This window comes from Ictalurus punctatus, chromosome 14 (genome assembly GCF_001660625.3).
Source record: "Ictalurus punctatus breed USDA103 chromosome 14, Coco_2.0, whole genome shotgun sequence".
NCBI classification, from domain to species: Eukaryota; Metazoa; Chordata; class Actinopteri; order Siluriformes; family Ictaluridae; genus Ictalurus; species Ictalurus punctatus.
The window spans coordinates 24,552,145-24,567,173 of record NC_030429.2 but is presented as its reverse complement, the minus strand read 5'-3'; the positions used below and the strand labels follow the sequence as shown (position 1 = coordinate 24,567,173).

General features: G+C 42.8%; 1 protein-coding gene across 3 annotated transcripts in view; it reads right to left on the bottom strand.

The window, feature by feature from the left end:
- Positions 1-15,029, bottom strand: part of ctnna1 (catenin (cadherin-associated protein), alpha 1) — a 110,947-nt gene that overhangs the window by 86,418 nt on the left and 9,500 nt on the right. For all 3 annotated transcript variants that reach the window (XM_017484893.3, XM_017484892.3, XM_017484894.3), the window contains exons 4-6: positions 11,786-11,952; positions 9,122-9,241; positions 840-1,109 (exon numbers count right to left, since the gene is read on the bottom strand). In XM_017484893.3, the coding sequence (XP_017340382.1) occupies positions 840-1,109; positions 9,122-9,241; positions 11,786-11,952 (557 nt within the window). The remainder of the gene's footprint in view (positions 1-839; positions 1,110-9,121; positions 9,242-11,785; positions 11,953-15,029) is intronic.

The window sequence follows — 15,029 nt, the reverse complement described above, 5'->3', positions numbered from 1 at the left end:
CAGTGTTCCAGTACCGGATCAACGGTTTGGCAACACGGCTCAATTTACGCGCGTCGCCTAAACGTGTCTTTTCACGCATCGGAACACTCTGTGTAAGATTAAAGTACATAAAAACCAGACACGCAGTCTTCCTCGCCAAACCGAGTATCAAGAGAAGACGTACGCCGTGAATAAATAAATAAATAAATAAATAAATAAAGTGAAATAAAATAATCAGGTAGCTGGAGGAGTCAGCGCTGACGGTGAAAGGAAAGTGAACGTGCACTTTAAAACAGCAAGCTGACGATTGAGTCTTCGCGAATGTTCCAGAAAAGAGGGACGAGATAAATAAATAAATAAATAAATAAATAAATAAAAGACCAAGGCCTTTCGATATACTCTACAGCATCACATCATGATTGAAATCGTGACCCGAGGGTTGCTTTTTTCAGCTTTATAAACATACACAGGTCAAGCTACAATGGCGTTCCTCTCTCCTCCTGGACACCTGAGGATTAACACGTCTCCAAAACGTCTTCACCCCCCTTTGGATTTGGATTTGTTTAACACATGGATTTAATCCAATTCCTTCATGAAATATCGTGTTCCCCCATCGTGCCGAGGCTGTCGGAGCTGTGGTGTGTAAACAAAGGAGAAACCGGCTGTGCCGCCTGGTGTGTCTGTGTGCGCGCGTCACGCTCTCATCAATCCTACGCTGCTAGTGTGCCACGCATTAGAAATCCTGCACGAAGACGCGAACGCCACAAGATCCTCTGTCGCATTCCCCCCCCCAAACATTAGATACACATCCATGAAGTTATACAACGATGTGCATACACCCTGATCCCCCCCATACTCACGTCGAAGTTGTTGAGCGCGCCGGCGAGCTCTCCCGGCCCGGTGTGCTGGCCCAGGCTGGAGTCCTCGGTGCTGACGCCCTGAGCCGTGTTGGAGATCCCCGAGACGGCCTGCTGCAGCTGCTTGTAGATGAGCTCCCGGTTGGCCTTGTAGGCGGCCACGTCCGGGTGCTGCAGGCAGGCGCGGGACGCCGTGTACAGCAGGGGAACGTTTCTCTGCAGCACGCCGCGCGCCGCCGCCATCTGCTCCTTGTGCTGCACGTCCTTCAGCTCCTACATGACGTGCAGAACAGTCTCAACGTTACACGTCACACACCGAACCCCGGTGACCTTAATAACACTAATGGGCTTCGCACACTGGAAACGCTTCACCCCGGGTAAACAGAATCCTGGGTTCTCTCGTTTCACACCGCTCATACCTTTACCCGGGGTTAACAGTTAACCCTGTGTGCTCGCCATTTGCCCTCCCACACTGTGCATTCCTAAATAACCCTCTTACTCGCGGCATCGAAAACCACGATTTTATAAATACAGGAGGTTTGTGACTGAGATTTCACTTGATAAGTTTCGTAGTTCACAGGCGGCGTGTGAGCTGCTTCTTGTGGTTCTTTGCGAGTACAGACCAAGGCCTAACATTTCTTCACCCCTCTGCATTCATACAAATAAATAAATAAATAAATAATAAGCACGTCGCACACGAGCCCTGACGCCTGCATGTGTTTGTGCTTAATGGAGAATGAAGAGTTGCTGTGACCTGGACTTGCCATACTAACAGCATGCATTTAGATTTGATGGAGGTCCTTGTGACCGACCTACATAAAAAGGTTACTCTCGCTCTTAAAAGCCTCACACAATCAGGCCATTAGTGTTCAGCAGCACGCTGTAGTTTTATCCCGCTTTCGTTTCCATCAGCTAATACGTAAAACCTGGGCTGTTGTCCCATTTGAATACGACGCCGTATACGCAGCCGCATTTATACGGCGCGCGGCATTCACCTCTAAATGAAAACGCCCCGTTCGGCTCTTTACTCATCACGGCTACATTTCCGCTCCAGTATTAGAACGCTGCTCAGATTCCTTCCAAAACCGCGTTAACTTGAAGAAGCAGCGTTAATTAGCCTCCAGTTGTGTACTGCTCAGACAGGACGAGTGCTATTTATTTATTTATTTAGCTACCTTGGGGGGGGAGACGGGACGGGACGACTCACGATGACGCAATATCAAAAACTTCCCCATTTAAATAAAACCCGGTTCGTTTATTTAATCCACTACGCTGTATATCCGCGTCACGTGACACCGCGCGACTTCTGAATTTTCAGGGTGCGAGATCCGGCGCTCGATATTCGGACGCGGTGGCGAGAGGGCAGGGTTACGCGGCGCTACGAGGAGAGAGAGAGTGTTTCTCCTCGGGTCGATGACATTTATTCACACGGGAGACAGGAAGTGCTCAGCGTATGAACGTCAACTTCAGCGATTTCTCACGCCGACCGACACGGTTTATACAAGTACAGAGGAGAAGCTGAAACCTTCTCGGAACGTGCGTCAGGACTTCGACAGAACGTCACTGGTATACTTTTGTTAGGGGACTAATGCTAACCTTTTAACATATAGAAGACACTTCAAATATTCAAAAAAGACACAGGTTATGGAAAGTGTTCAATAATAATAACAACAATAATAATAATAATAATAATAATAATAATAATAATAATAATAATAAATACATTTGTTAATGAAAACTGTTACAACTAGTAGCAGTAGAACAGGTTTCAGCATTACTGTCATTATCAGTATTAAATTATTAGCAGTGTTATACGGTTTCAGCTGTATTATCAGCTGTATTTATTTCAGTTGTAGTACCGTTACTACTAAAGTTTATATTTTAAATATATTTTAGTAGTACTGCTGTGATAAGCATTTGAGTAGTAGCATTGTTATTGCCATTATTAGTATTTCAGTAGTGTTCAGTAGTACTGCAGTTAGCATTTCGTTATTAGTATCTCAGTAGCGTTCAGTAGTACTGCAGTTAGCATTTCGTTATTAGTATTTCAGTAGCGTTTAGTAGTACTGCAGTTAGCATTTCGTTATTAGTATTTCAGTAGTGTTTAGTAGTACTGCAGTTAGCATTTCGTTATTAGTATCTCAGTAGTGTTTAGTAGTACTGCAGTTAGCATTTCGTTAGTATTTCAGTAGTGTTCAGTAGTACTGCAGTTAGCATTTCGTTATTAGTATTTCAGTAGTGTTTAGTAGTACTGCAGTTAGCATTTCGTTATTAGTATTTCAGTAGTGTTTAGTAGTACTGCAGTTAGCATTTCGTTAGTATTTCAGTAGTGTTCAGTAGTACTGCAGTTAGCATTTCGTTATTAGTATTTCAGTAGTGTTTAGTAGTACTGCAGTTAGCATTTCGTTATTAGTATTTAGTAGTGTTTAGTAGTACTGCAGTTAGCATTTCGTTATTAGTATTTCAGTAGTGTTTAGTAGTACTGCAGTTAGCATTTCGTTATTAGTATTTCAGTAGTGTTTAGTAGTACTGCAGTTAGCATTTCGTTATTAGTATTTCAGTAGTGTTCAGTAGTACTGCAGTTAGCATTTCGTTATTAGTATTTCAGTAGTGTTCAGTAGTACTGCAGTTAGCATTTCGTTAGTATTTAGTAGTGTTTAGTAGTACTGCAGTTAGCATTTCGTTATTAGTATCTCAGTAGTGTTCAGTAGTACTGCAGTTAGCATTTCGTTAGTATTTCAGTAGTGTTCAGTAGTACTGCAGTTAGCATTTCGTTATTAGTATTTCAGTAGTGTTTAGTAGTACTGCAGTTAGCATTTCGTTATTAGTATCTCAGTAGTGTTTAGTAGTACTGCAGTTAGCATTTCGTTATTAGTATCTCAGTAGTGTTTAGTAGTACTGCAGTTAGCATTTTGTTATTAGTATCTCAGTAGTGTTCAGTAGTACTGCAGTTAGCATTTCGTTAGTATTTCAGTAGTGTTCAGTAGTACTGCAGTTAGCATTTCGTTATTAGTATTTCAGTAGTGTTTAGTAGTACTGCAGTTAGCATTTCGTTATTAGTATCTCAGTAGTGTTCAGTAGTACTGCAGTTAGCATTTCGTTATTAGTATCTCAGTAGTGTTCAGTAGTACTGCAGTTAGCATTTCGTTAGTATTTCAGTAGTGTTCAGTAGTACTGCAGTTAGCATTTCGTTATTAGTATTTCAGTAGTGTTTAGTAGTACTGCAGTTAGCATTTCGTTATTAGTATCTCAGTAGTGTTCAGTAGTACTGCAGTTAGCATTTCGTTATTAGTATCTCAGTAGTGTTCAGTAGTACTGCAGTTAGCATTTCGTTATTAGTATTTAGTAGTGTTCAGTAGTACTGCAGTTAGCATTTCGTTATTAGTATTTCAGTAGTGTTCAGTAGTACTGCAGTTAGCATTTCGTTATTAGTATTTCAGTAGTGTTCAGTAGTACTGCAGTTAGCATTTCGTTATTAGTATTTCAGTAGTGTTCAGTAGTACTGCAGTTAGCATTTCGTTATTAGTATTTCAGTAGTGTTTAGTAGTACTGCAGTTAGCATTTCGTTATTAGTATTTCAGTAGTGTTTAGTAGTACTGCAGTTAGCATTTCGTTATTAGTATCTCAGTAGTGTTTAGTAGTACTGCAGTTAGCATTTCGTTAGTATTTCAGTAGTGTTCAGTAGTACTGCAGTTAGCATTTCGTTAGTATTTCAGTAGTGTTCAGTAGTACTGCAGTTAGCATTTCGTTATTAGTATTTCAGTAGTGTTTAGTAGTACTGCAGTTAGCATTTCGTTATTAGTATCTCAGTAGTGTTCAGTAGTACTGCAGTTAGCATTTCGTTATTAGTATCTCAGTAGTGTTCAGTAGTACTGCAGTTAGCATTTCGTTATTAGTATTTAGTAGTGTTCAGTAGTACTGCAGTTAGCATTTCGTTATTAGTATTTCAGTAGTGTTCAGTAGTACTGCAGTTAGCATTTCGTTATTAGTATTTCAGTAGTGTTCAGTAGTACTGCAGTTAGCATTTCGTTATTAGTATTTCAGTAGTGTTCAGTAGTACTGCAGTTAGCATTTCGTTATTAGTATTTCAGTAGTGTTTAGTAGTACTGCAGTTAGCATTTCGTTATTAGTATTTCAGTAGTGTTTAGTAGTACTGCAGTTAGCATTTCGTTATTAGTATCTCAGTAGTGTTTAGTAGTACTGCAGTTAGCATTTCGTTAGTATTTCAGTAGTGTTTAGTAGTACTGCAGTTAGCATTTCGTTATTAGTATCTCAGTAGTGTTTAGTAGTACTGCAGTTAGCATTTCGTTATTAGTATCTCAGTAGTGTTTAGTAGTACTGCAGTTAGCATTTCGTTATTAGTATTTAGTAGTGTTTAGTAGTACTGCAGTTAGTATTTCGTTATTAGTATTTCAGTAGTGTTTAGTAGTACTGCAGTTAGCATTTCGTTATTAGTATTTCAGTAGTGTTTAGTAGTACTGCAGTTAGCATTTCGTTAGTATTTCAGTAGTGTTTAGTAGTACTGCAGTTAGCATTTCGTTATTAGTATTTAGTAGTGTTTAGTAGTACTGCAGTTAGCATTTCGTTATTAGTATCTCAGTAGTGTTTAGTAGTACTGCAGTTAGCATTTCGTTATTAGTATCTCAGTAGTGTTTAGTAGTACTGCAGTTAGCATTTCGTTATTAGTATCTCAGTAGTGTTTAGTAGTACTGCAGTTAGCATTTCGTTATTAGTATTTAGTAGTGTTTAGTAGTACTGCAGTTAGCATTTCGTTATTAGTATCTCAGTAGTGTTTAGTAGTACTGCAGTTAGCATTTCGTTATTAGTATTTCAGTAGTGTTTAGTAGTACTGCAGTTAGCATTTCGTTATTAGTATTTAGTAGTGTTTAGTAGTACTGCAGTTAGCATTTCGTTATTAGTATCTCAGTAGCGTTCAGTAGTACTGCAGTTAGCATTTCGTTATTAGTATCTCAGTAGTGTTTAGTAGTACTGCAGTTAGCATTTCGTTATTAGTATCTCAGTAGCGTTTAGTAGTACTGCAGTTAGCATTTCGTTATTAGTATTTAGTAGTGTTTAGTAGTACTGCAGTTAGCATTTCGTTATTAGTATCTCAGTAGCGTTCAGTAGTACTGCAGTTAGCATTTCGTTATTAGTATCTCAGTAGTGTTTAGTAGTACTGCAGTTAGCATTTCGTTATTAGTATCTCAGTAGCGTTTAGTAGTATCTCAGTAGTGTTTAGTAGTACTGCAGTTAGCATTTCGTTAGTATTTCAGTAGTGTTCAGTAGTACTGCAGTTAGCATTTCGTTAGTATTTCAGTAGTGTTCAGTAGTACTGCAGTTAGCATTTCGTTAGTATTTAGTAGTGTTTAGTAGTACTGCAGTTAGCATTTCGTTATTAGTATCTCAGTAGCGTTCAGTAGTACTGCAGTTAGCATTTCGTTATTAGTATTTCAGTAGTGTTTAGTAGTACTGCAGTTAGCATTTCGTTATTAGTATCTCAGTAGTGTTTAGTAGTACTGCAGTTAGCATTTCGTTATTAGTATCTCAGTAGCGTTTAGTAGTATCTCAGTAGTGTTTAGTAGTACTGCAGTTAGCATTTCGTTAGTATTTCAGTAGTGTTCAGTAGTACTGCAGTTAGCATTTCGTTATTAGTATCTCAGTAGTGTTCAGTAGTACTGCAGTTAGCATTTCGTTAGTATTTCAGTAGTGTTCAGTAGTACTGCAGTTAGCATTTCGTTATTAGTATTTCAGTAGTGTTCAGTAGTACTGCAGTTAGCATTTCGTTAGTATTTCAGTAGTGTTCAGTAGTACTGCAGTTAGCATTTCGTTATTAGTATTTCAGTAGTGTTTAGTAGTACTGCAGTTAGCATTTCGTTAGTATTTAGTAGTGTTTAGTAGTACTGCAGTTAGCATTTCGTTATTAGTATCTCAGTAGCGTTCAGTAGTACTGCAGTTAGCATTTCGTTATTAGTATTTCAGTAGTGTTTAGTAGTACTGCAGTTAGCATTTCGTTATTAGTATCTCAGTAGTGTTTAGTAGTACTGCAGTTAGCATTTCGTTATTAGTATCTCAGTAGCGTTTAGTAGTATCTCAGTAGTGTTTAGTAGTACTGCAGTTAGCATTTCGTTAGTATTTCAGTAGTGTTCAGTAGTACTGCAGTTAGCATTTCGTTATTAGTATCTCAGTAGTGTTCAGTAGTACTGCAGTTAGCATTTCGTTAGTATTTCAGTAGTGTTCAGTAGTACTGCAGTTAGCATTTCGTTATTAGTATTTCAGTAGTGTTCAGTAGTACTGCAGTTAGCATTTCGTTATTAGTATTTCAGTAGTGTTCAGTAGTACTGCAGTTAGCATTTCGTTATTAGTATTTCAGTAGTGTTTAGTAGTACTGCAGTTAGCATTTCGTTATTAGTATCTCAGTAGTGTTTAGTAGTACTGCAGTTAGCATTTCGTTAGTATTTCAGTAGTGTTCAGTAGTACTGCAGTTAGCATTTCGTTATTAGTATCTCAGTAGTGTTCAGTAGTACTGCAGTTAGCATTTCGTTAGTATTTCAGTAGTGTTCAGTAGTACTGCAGTTAGCATTTCGTTATTAGTATTTCAGTAGTGTTCAGTAGTACTGCAGTTAGCATTTCGTTATTAGTATTTCAGTAGTGTTTAGTAGTACTGCAGTTAGCATTTCGTTATTAGTATCTCAGTAGTGTTCAGTAGTACTGCAGTTAGCATTTCGTTAGTATTTCAGTAGTGTTCAGTAGTACTGCAGTTAGCATTTCGTTATTAGTATCTCAGTAGTGTTCAGTAGTACTGCAGTTAGCATTTCGTTAGTATTTCAGTAGTGTTCAGTAGTACTGCAGTTAGCATTTCATTATTAGTATTTCAGTAGTGTTTAGTAGTACTGCAGTTAGCATTTTGTTATTAGTATTTCAGTAGCGTTGCAGTTAGTACTTGTAGAAGTAGTGGTGTTATTGTTTAAGTATTATTAATCTTGGTAGAAGTATTATTGCTGTTATTAGTATTTTTAGTAATAGTATTGTTTTCAGCATTACTGATAGTATTTTTTGGTGGTATTGCTGATTTTATGGGAAGTTTTAGCAGTATTGTTTATTATTATTATTATTATTATTATTATTATTATTATTATTATTATTATTAATAATAATAATAATAATAATAATAATAATAATAATATTATTATTATTATTAAGTACTCTATAAATTTTTCCTTCTGTAAATGCATGCTGTAAGGAGCAGCCCAAGCTCTCTGCGACTAGGATTTAAAAGTAATTGTGTAACTCCAGCAAGCTGAAAGCACACACGCACGCACGCACGCACACCGGTGTTGCCGTGTTGATAAATGAATCAATTTCGCAGGAGCAGTCAGACTGCAGCATCCAGCAAATGACCAGCTTAATTACAGACCCAGCGACGCCGTGTTCCGCCCGCGAAGAAAGGCGATAATAAGAATCGAACACGCCGCTTTGCTCGACGCCCGATTGGTGAAATAATAATTAGCGGTGTTAATTAGCGCACTCTGGTTGATCTCAGCACTTCTTCTGATGCAAGGTGATGCCACGTGGAACGCTCATTCAGAAAGGTACGAGCGCTGACTACAGACGACTCGAGTCGCGGAACACACGGATAAATTCTTGCATCGGTAACGGGTTGCGTCACTCTGGTTGCCCCGAGCGTGGTTCTCATTCCCCCACCTCTCTCGCTCTCTCTCTACAGGCTCTAAGGAGATTACTCATGCTTATAGGCTGCAGTTTGATGACTAAACGCCCAGAACGTGATTAGATCTGCTGATTTAGTTGCCTGTCTATCCTCTATTCTGTGTCCGTCTCTTTGAGAACACGCACGTCACATCACAAAGGGTAAGAAAGCAGATATTGTCACAACACAGTTTGCGGCCGTTTTGACGCGTGTCCCATTCGAGCGCGGGATTTGACGCGAGTAGACGAGTGTGAAATCTGCTTTCGAGCCTGGACGCGGTCCAGAGAACCACAGGATGGTGCACTGGGGTTCGCTTCGACCGTACCGCGCTCGGCCCCGGAGACACAGCAGCGATTCACTTAACGGGTCACGTTTCCTGCTTCTACTTTCCTGATGCCGGGGGAAAGGGCCGTTTCATAGCACTGAAAACACCACAAACGTATAGTGAACGCTGCGAAAAACATCCTTCGTGGCTAGAAATAATCTGCACGATGACTAAGCAAGTTTGTGATAAGCCCCGCCCCCACCCAAAACAAGCCCAGAAGTATCCGGAGCTCGGACTGCTGAAGACAAACCATACCTGCTGTCTCTTGGCGGCCATCATGTTGAGTTTGTCCACTTCGGGCTTCAGAGCTTTGTACTGGATGCCCAGATCCTGCTCCGTCCCCGCGTTACGCACCTTCGCCAAGTTTTCCTCCACCTGCCAGGACAAGAGAGTCATTACAAAAACGAACACGGTAGCGCAGTGCTGGAGCGGCGTTTAAATCCGATAGCAGCCCCGTGAGGATTCGGGCAGATATAAACCAAGATAAACTAAGAGAGATGGATGGCGAGAACACACATCACGGACTGTTGTTTCCCTGAAGGCGTCTGGCCGTTTGGTAAAGTTGGCGGGAAGCCCCTGTTTTCAGTGCTTAATGGCCCTCCGCAGGGACGCAGAGTGATGCAGAGTAGCCTAGTTTAACTAAAAACAATCGTCTGCGTCCTGCGTGCCACTTAACACATCCCGGCTAGCGGCACTAATCCCTTTTATAAAAAAAAAAGAAAAGAAAAAAAAGAAAGGAAAAAAAAAGTCAAAAAGCAGGCAAACGTTTTAGGAAAAAGGAACTTCAGATAACGAGCGTAATTACTGGACCTGCCTGCGATATCATGGATGTGACAATAGCGCCGGGTGTGTAACAGCAGTTTTGGTGTAATGTATGAAATTTTTATGAAAGTAGGAATTAATGGGGCAAAATACTCCGGCAGCTAGAGGAAGCCAGAGACGCTAATGTTTTGAAAATCCTCTGAACGGTGCTGCTGCATCTACAAGCAACGCAGGAAAACACCCCGGTGTTTTAATACCTACTGAAACACTTGGTATGCATGCCGTTCCAGGAAATTAATCACCGATGAGATGGCGTGATGAAGCAGAGCCTCCGTTACCGACCCAGAGACGATTATTTTCCCATAGCCGCCTGTCCCAGAGTTTAATTCCTCTTATACCACACTGATCTGTCACTATTATTTTTTTTGCTAATGACCGTGTGCTTTTTAACCGTTTAGCGCTTAGCGTCCTCTTACATTACAGCAGCTATAAACGGTCCTTTCCTCAACAGCCTCGGTTTTAAACTTCTGACCAATCGGAATCCTGAGCTCATCAGTGCTGTGGTATAAACACGCAGCACACACACACACACACTTTACACGAAGGGATAACGTGTGTAAACACTGATGAACAGAGAGAGAGTAGAGCAATGTAACCATGTTCATTATTACCATGACAAACTGCTCTGATCTTAGAGAGAGCTCAGAGACTCGGTAGTACTCGATAGAGAAGAGCCACCTCGCAGAAGTCTTGCGGGTTTTGGCGAGGTCGCGGAATCGCTCGGCCCGCGGTCGTGAGCGGCGACGTCCGCGCCGCATTAAGGACCAGACACGCCGTGATTCAATAGCTATCGAATTTCAGAGGAGCTCAGTGACGCTAATCTGGTTTGCGTCAACGGCCCATCACGCTAATGTGAATAAATTGAATCAGATCTAACCCGAGAGAGAGAGAGAGAGACACACTCCACAAACCGGGTCCCAAAAAATCCGCCTTCGTTTACACTTTATATTTTTAAAGACTATAAAATGTGTAAGTGCCAGGAACAACAAACACAAAGAAATAAATAAGTTAATAAAATTGTACATAAATTTGCGTATTGAGGAAACGATTTGTTTTTTATAGTTCTGTGATGCTGGACTTATAGAACACCTTACTATTACATATTAGGAGGGAGAAGGCTTGTATAAAGTGTAATGAGGCTTTTACTGGAGTCATACAGCACTGACGTGCACCGGTTCGGACCGGTTCTCCACGGGTGGTGTTAGCGACACTAAAACGCCCAGGCAGAGAGAAGAGAAGAGAAAAGCAGTGCCACTCGGCTCGGGCCAAAAAAAAAAACCCGACTCCGAGCGCGTGCCTCGTTATATTTGCTCTGCCGGGAGTGAAAACACTTTGGGTTAAGTGGCCATGTTCCCTGTGACACACCCTTCAGTCTTCCGTCTCGCTCCCACACGCACGCTGAAGAGAGGCTGAGATAATGGAAAGGGCAGAGCTATAAAAAGAAGCGTTCAGGATCCGCCGGCTGGGTCGAGGCCACGGCGCTGACCAGACCTGACCGATAACACCACGTGTGGAGCTCTTCGGCCACGGTCCTTCCTGTGAGCACCGGAGCCTCGCCGCTGGAAAATCAGAGCGCCGGATTAAAATAAAAAAAACACCGCCGCCCGACACGATTATTGGGCGAGATGAGCGCGCGTGCATCCCATGAACCTCTGCTCTAAAAAGCTGAATGAACAGCCACAGAGAAACTGAAGTACTCTTCTCTTGCATTTTCCTAAAAACCTCTTCCCTCTGCTACACCGGTGATGATTAGGACGACGATGATCTCCTTGTAAAAGGCCAGCGAGACATTTAGAGCCAAGGTTATTCAGATTATTACATTTTTATTTCAACACCACGGCGCTGGCGAATGCCCCGGTCAGGGGGTGTCGATCCGTCCCCGATAAAGAGCGGCTCTGAGCACGTCCGTCCCGATGCTTTATCGTTTCCGTAGTGACGACCAATTCAAAAGGGACGACGCAAGACCGTGTGAGAGAACCTGCTGAGCCGATGCAGACGCCCGGGTCGAGAGGGCTGCCTATATTTCAATCTTAATGACACTGCGAGTTAAACATTACTATCAGAGAGAAAGAATGAGTGTGTGTGCGTATACATCACCAGTTTGAGCTGTAGAAGGAGCAGGTAGACGTCGGACATGTCGGCCAACACCAGCAGGTGTGTGACGGCTGAGAGGAGAGCGCGAGCCGCTCGCACCATGTTCCCTCTCTTCACCGAGGAGCAGGGGTCTTCGGCAAACTCGCCCGAGGCCTGACGCATGGACTCTCCTGGAAACAGGCGCGCACACGCAGAGACAGAGAGAGACAGAGAGACAGAGAGATTAGACACAAAGACACAGGCTCTAAACGTGCCAGTTTTCATACATTAAAGACTTAAGCCACAGTATTCTTACACACTATGTCACATAGGAGTCAGTCCAACAGTTGCTACAGCAAATAGGAGCATGAAATCTTTATTAAATGGAATCATAATGCAACTGAAGATTTAAGGAGTGTATGGTCATACACACAAGCTTCCTTGTACAAAGAAATCTAGTTTGCACGCGCTTCAGGGAAAACCTGCGTGATTCTGAGGTAATGTCTGCGATCGCAAAATCCTGGAGGGACTAACTGACTGTCCTCCGTCGAGAACAGGGACACTAGGCGATCGTGTGCGTCTGTGAGCTCGGGTGTGTGGGAGAGGGCGGGGTCGTCAGGGTGCGTCGCGCCGGCCTGTGACGCAGCGGCTCTTGGAGGAATCGAGCGATCCTCTTCAACCTCCCGGGTCTGGTGGCGGTCGTACAGGGGAGAGCCGACTGGTGGGTGGGGAGTGGCCGAGACCACGTTAGGGAAGCACTTCACAGCGTCCTTCATACATTTACCAAAGACCAAAACATTCAAGTCTCTTTACGACGACGACAGGGAAATATTAGTCGCCTATATTGAAGATATTTTTGTTCGCCTCTGTGGTAGAAGAGCGTAAAGGGCATAAAAGTGCAACAAACTTACAAAATAAAAGAAGCACAAACGTAAGCAGGGTTGGGGAAGGTGCTAGCGCGGACGTCCAGGACGTGCGGCGTATACACTCTGGCGTTTCTGTCCAGCAGAGTGCTGAAATAACCGACACCAGGGTTTCGTCTCGGGTTTGTTTGTTTTTTTGGTAACTTCACTCATCCAACAAGTAGAAACAGAGAACTTCCTGTTGATTGAGTCAGGGTTTCTGACCTCCTCTCCCTCCTGAAGAGCTGTATCAGGGGTGTTAAATGAGGTAGAAAGCTCAACTCGAGCGCTGTGCTTCCCCACGTCGGCAGAACGACTCCACCAGGATAAGCACTCCGACTCTACAAACTAAACTTGTTAACAGCAGCCTGTTTCACACTTTTTTTTTTTAAAAACCAACACACACAGAATGAGTCAAGCTTCAAGTCTCTGTATTTTGTCTCAGCAGAAGTCACGGTTCTTTTCTTTAGATCTTTATAGAGAAGGTGGCGTCGCAGGTTTCCACGCGTGCTCGCCGGGACTCTCCGAACGTGTGGCGCTAACGAACGACAGCTGGAACATGGCTAATAATGAAGTCTAGAATATACAACAATAAATCTCCGGAGGATCTGAGAACTGGCACGTGGGGCAGATAAAACTAAAACGGGGTCCTCGCCAACATGGAAACTCTGATACGGAGTAAACGACACCCACGTGGATCTCGTGACGTTCCGGGTGCGTCCCTGGAGGATTAAACCCATTCGTGACGTGACTCGGCGCAAACCCGCTCAAAAGATGAATAAATAATGATGAGATTAAACGAATCGGGTACGTGTAGCCGTATAAATTCCTACATGTATACATTTTTAAAGCCGAACAAAAATCTGAACTGCGCTTCTCCGCCTTCCACGTCAGACGAGTGAGAAACGAAGCACATGGCGAGCATGCCGCTGTAGGGAAATCATCAACTACGAGGTGTTGTGATGATGCAGAGTTTCGGTTACAAACGCACAGGGTTGATCATCTTCCTACGGCACGCGGCGGTAGCATTCCGGTTCATCGCCGCTCTCCTATACATTATTCACGACGGTACCAAGGAAGAGGAAACACCTGGTTTGAGAGGTTAAATGAGTCTGTGCGACATGTCCGTTTCTTTAGAGTAACTCGCGATGACGGATAAACGTGTTCCGCGTAAGAGACGTTCTCTCGGAACGTCGAAGACAGGGCGAGCTAGAAGAACATGCTTTTACAAGAACATGCCGCTTGTCTATCACGTAGCGGCCCGTCAGAGGTTTGGTGACCGAAGGCGGGATTCCGCCGTCTCGGATTCTTCCTGTGAGGCAGCCGCGTCCGCTCGCTCGTTACCACGGATACCGCCACGTCTATAGAAACGATAACACGCGAGACCGGCCGTTTAATACAAACCTGCGATCTGGAGGGAGCGGCCCTACTGCGATGCAAAAAAATGAAAGCCACCGATCGGCTTTGAGGATTTAAGAGCACTGCTGTAGAAGAACACATATCCTGGCGTCACCATGACTACCGTATTACTATATGTATAGGAACGCCATCAGAGGGAAAAACACTTTTGCCAGCGTGCAGGAAGAAAGCACGAGCTCTGCTGCAGCTTTAGGAACAGCCAGGTGTCCATTTTATGCTGCAGGAGTGCAGAGGTTTCCATTAGTTTTCTGCTGGGGAAGCAGAGCGAGTCCTCCTACTGCAGAGACTCGGTGCCCTGGTGGAATAACGCAACGCTTCAGGGACAAATCTCCATAAACGCGACTCCACCTCACACGGTGCGTAGCGATACGCGCATTTTCTCCGAGGAGATGCTTGTTTAACATTTATGGAAGGAGTCTCCAGTGTCAGCACTTTGTAACAAGGAGTTTTCCACCACAGGAAAGTCTTCAGGAGTTTAAGCTTTCTGTTTCTCTTATATGATAGGCTGCATTTTTTTTCCTTAAAGTTTGAAAGAAAGAAAGAAAGAAAGAAAGAAAGAAAGAAAGAAAGAAAGAAAGAAAGAAAGAAAGAGAGAGAGGGAGAGAGGGAGAGAGAGAGAAAGAGAGTCCATGTTGGAGAAAAGTATGCTTATGGCCGCTTTAACGCAAGTGAGAAGAGGAAATAACTTGCGCAAACGTTAAGTGTAACTAGAAACGGGGAAATAAATAAATTAATCAAAATAATAAAGACAACCAAGCATCATTCTTTAAATTTCAAAAAAAAGAATAATTGTAGCCATGTTTTGAGAAATAAAACTTCTCAGGACGTGACGCTGTAGGAAAACAATCAGCTTCTGGAGGCAACAGTAACTCCGCTTCTTCACATCATCCTGCCGGTAGTTATTTCCCCCCAGCAGAACACCCGGGAGCGTTTGATTCCGCACAACG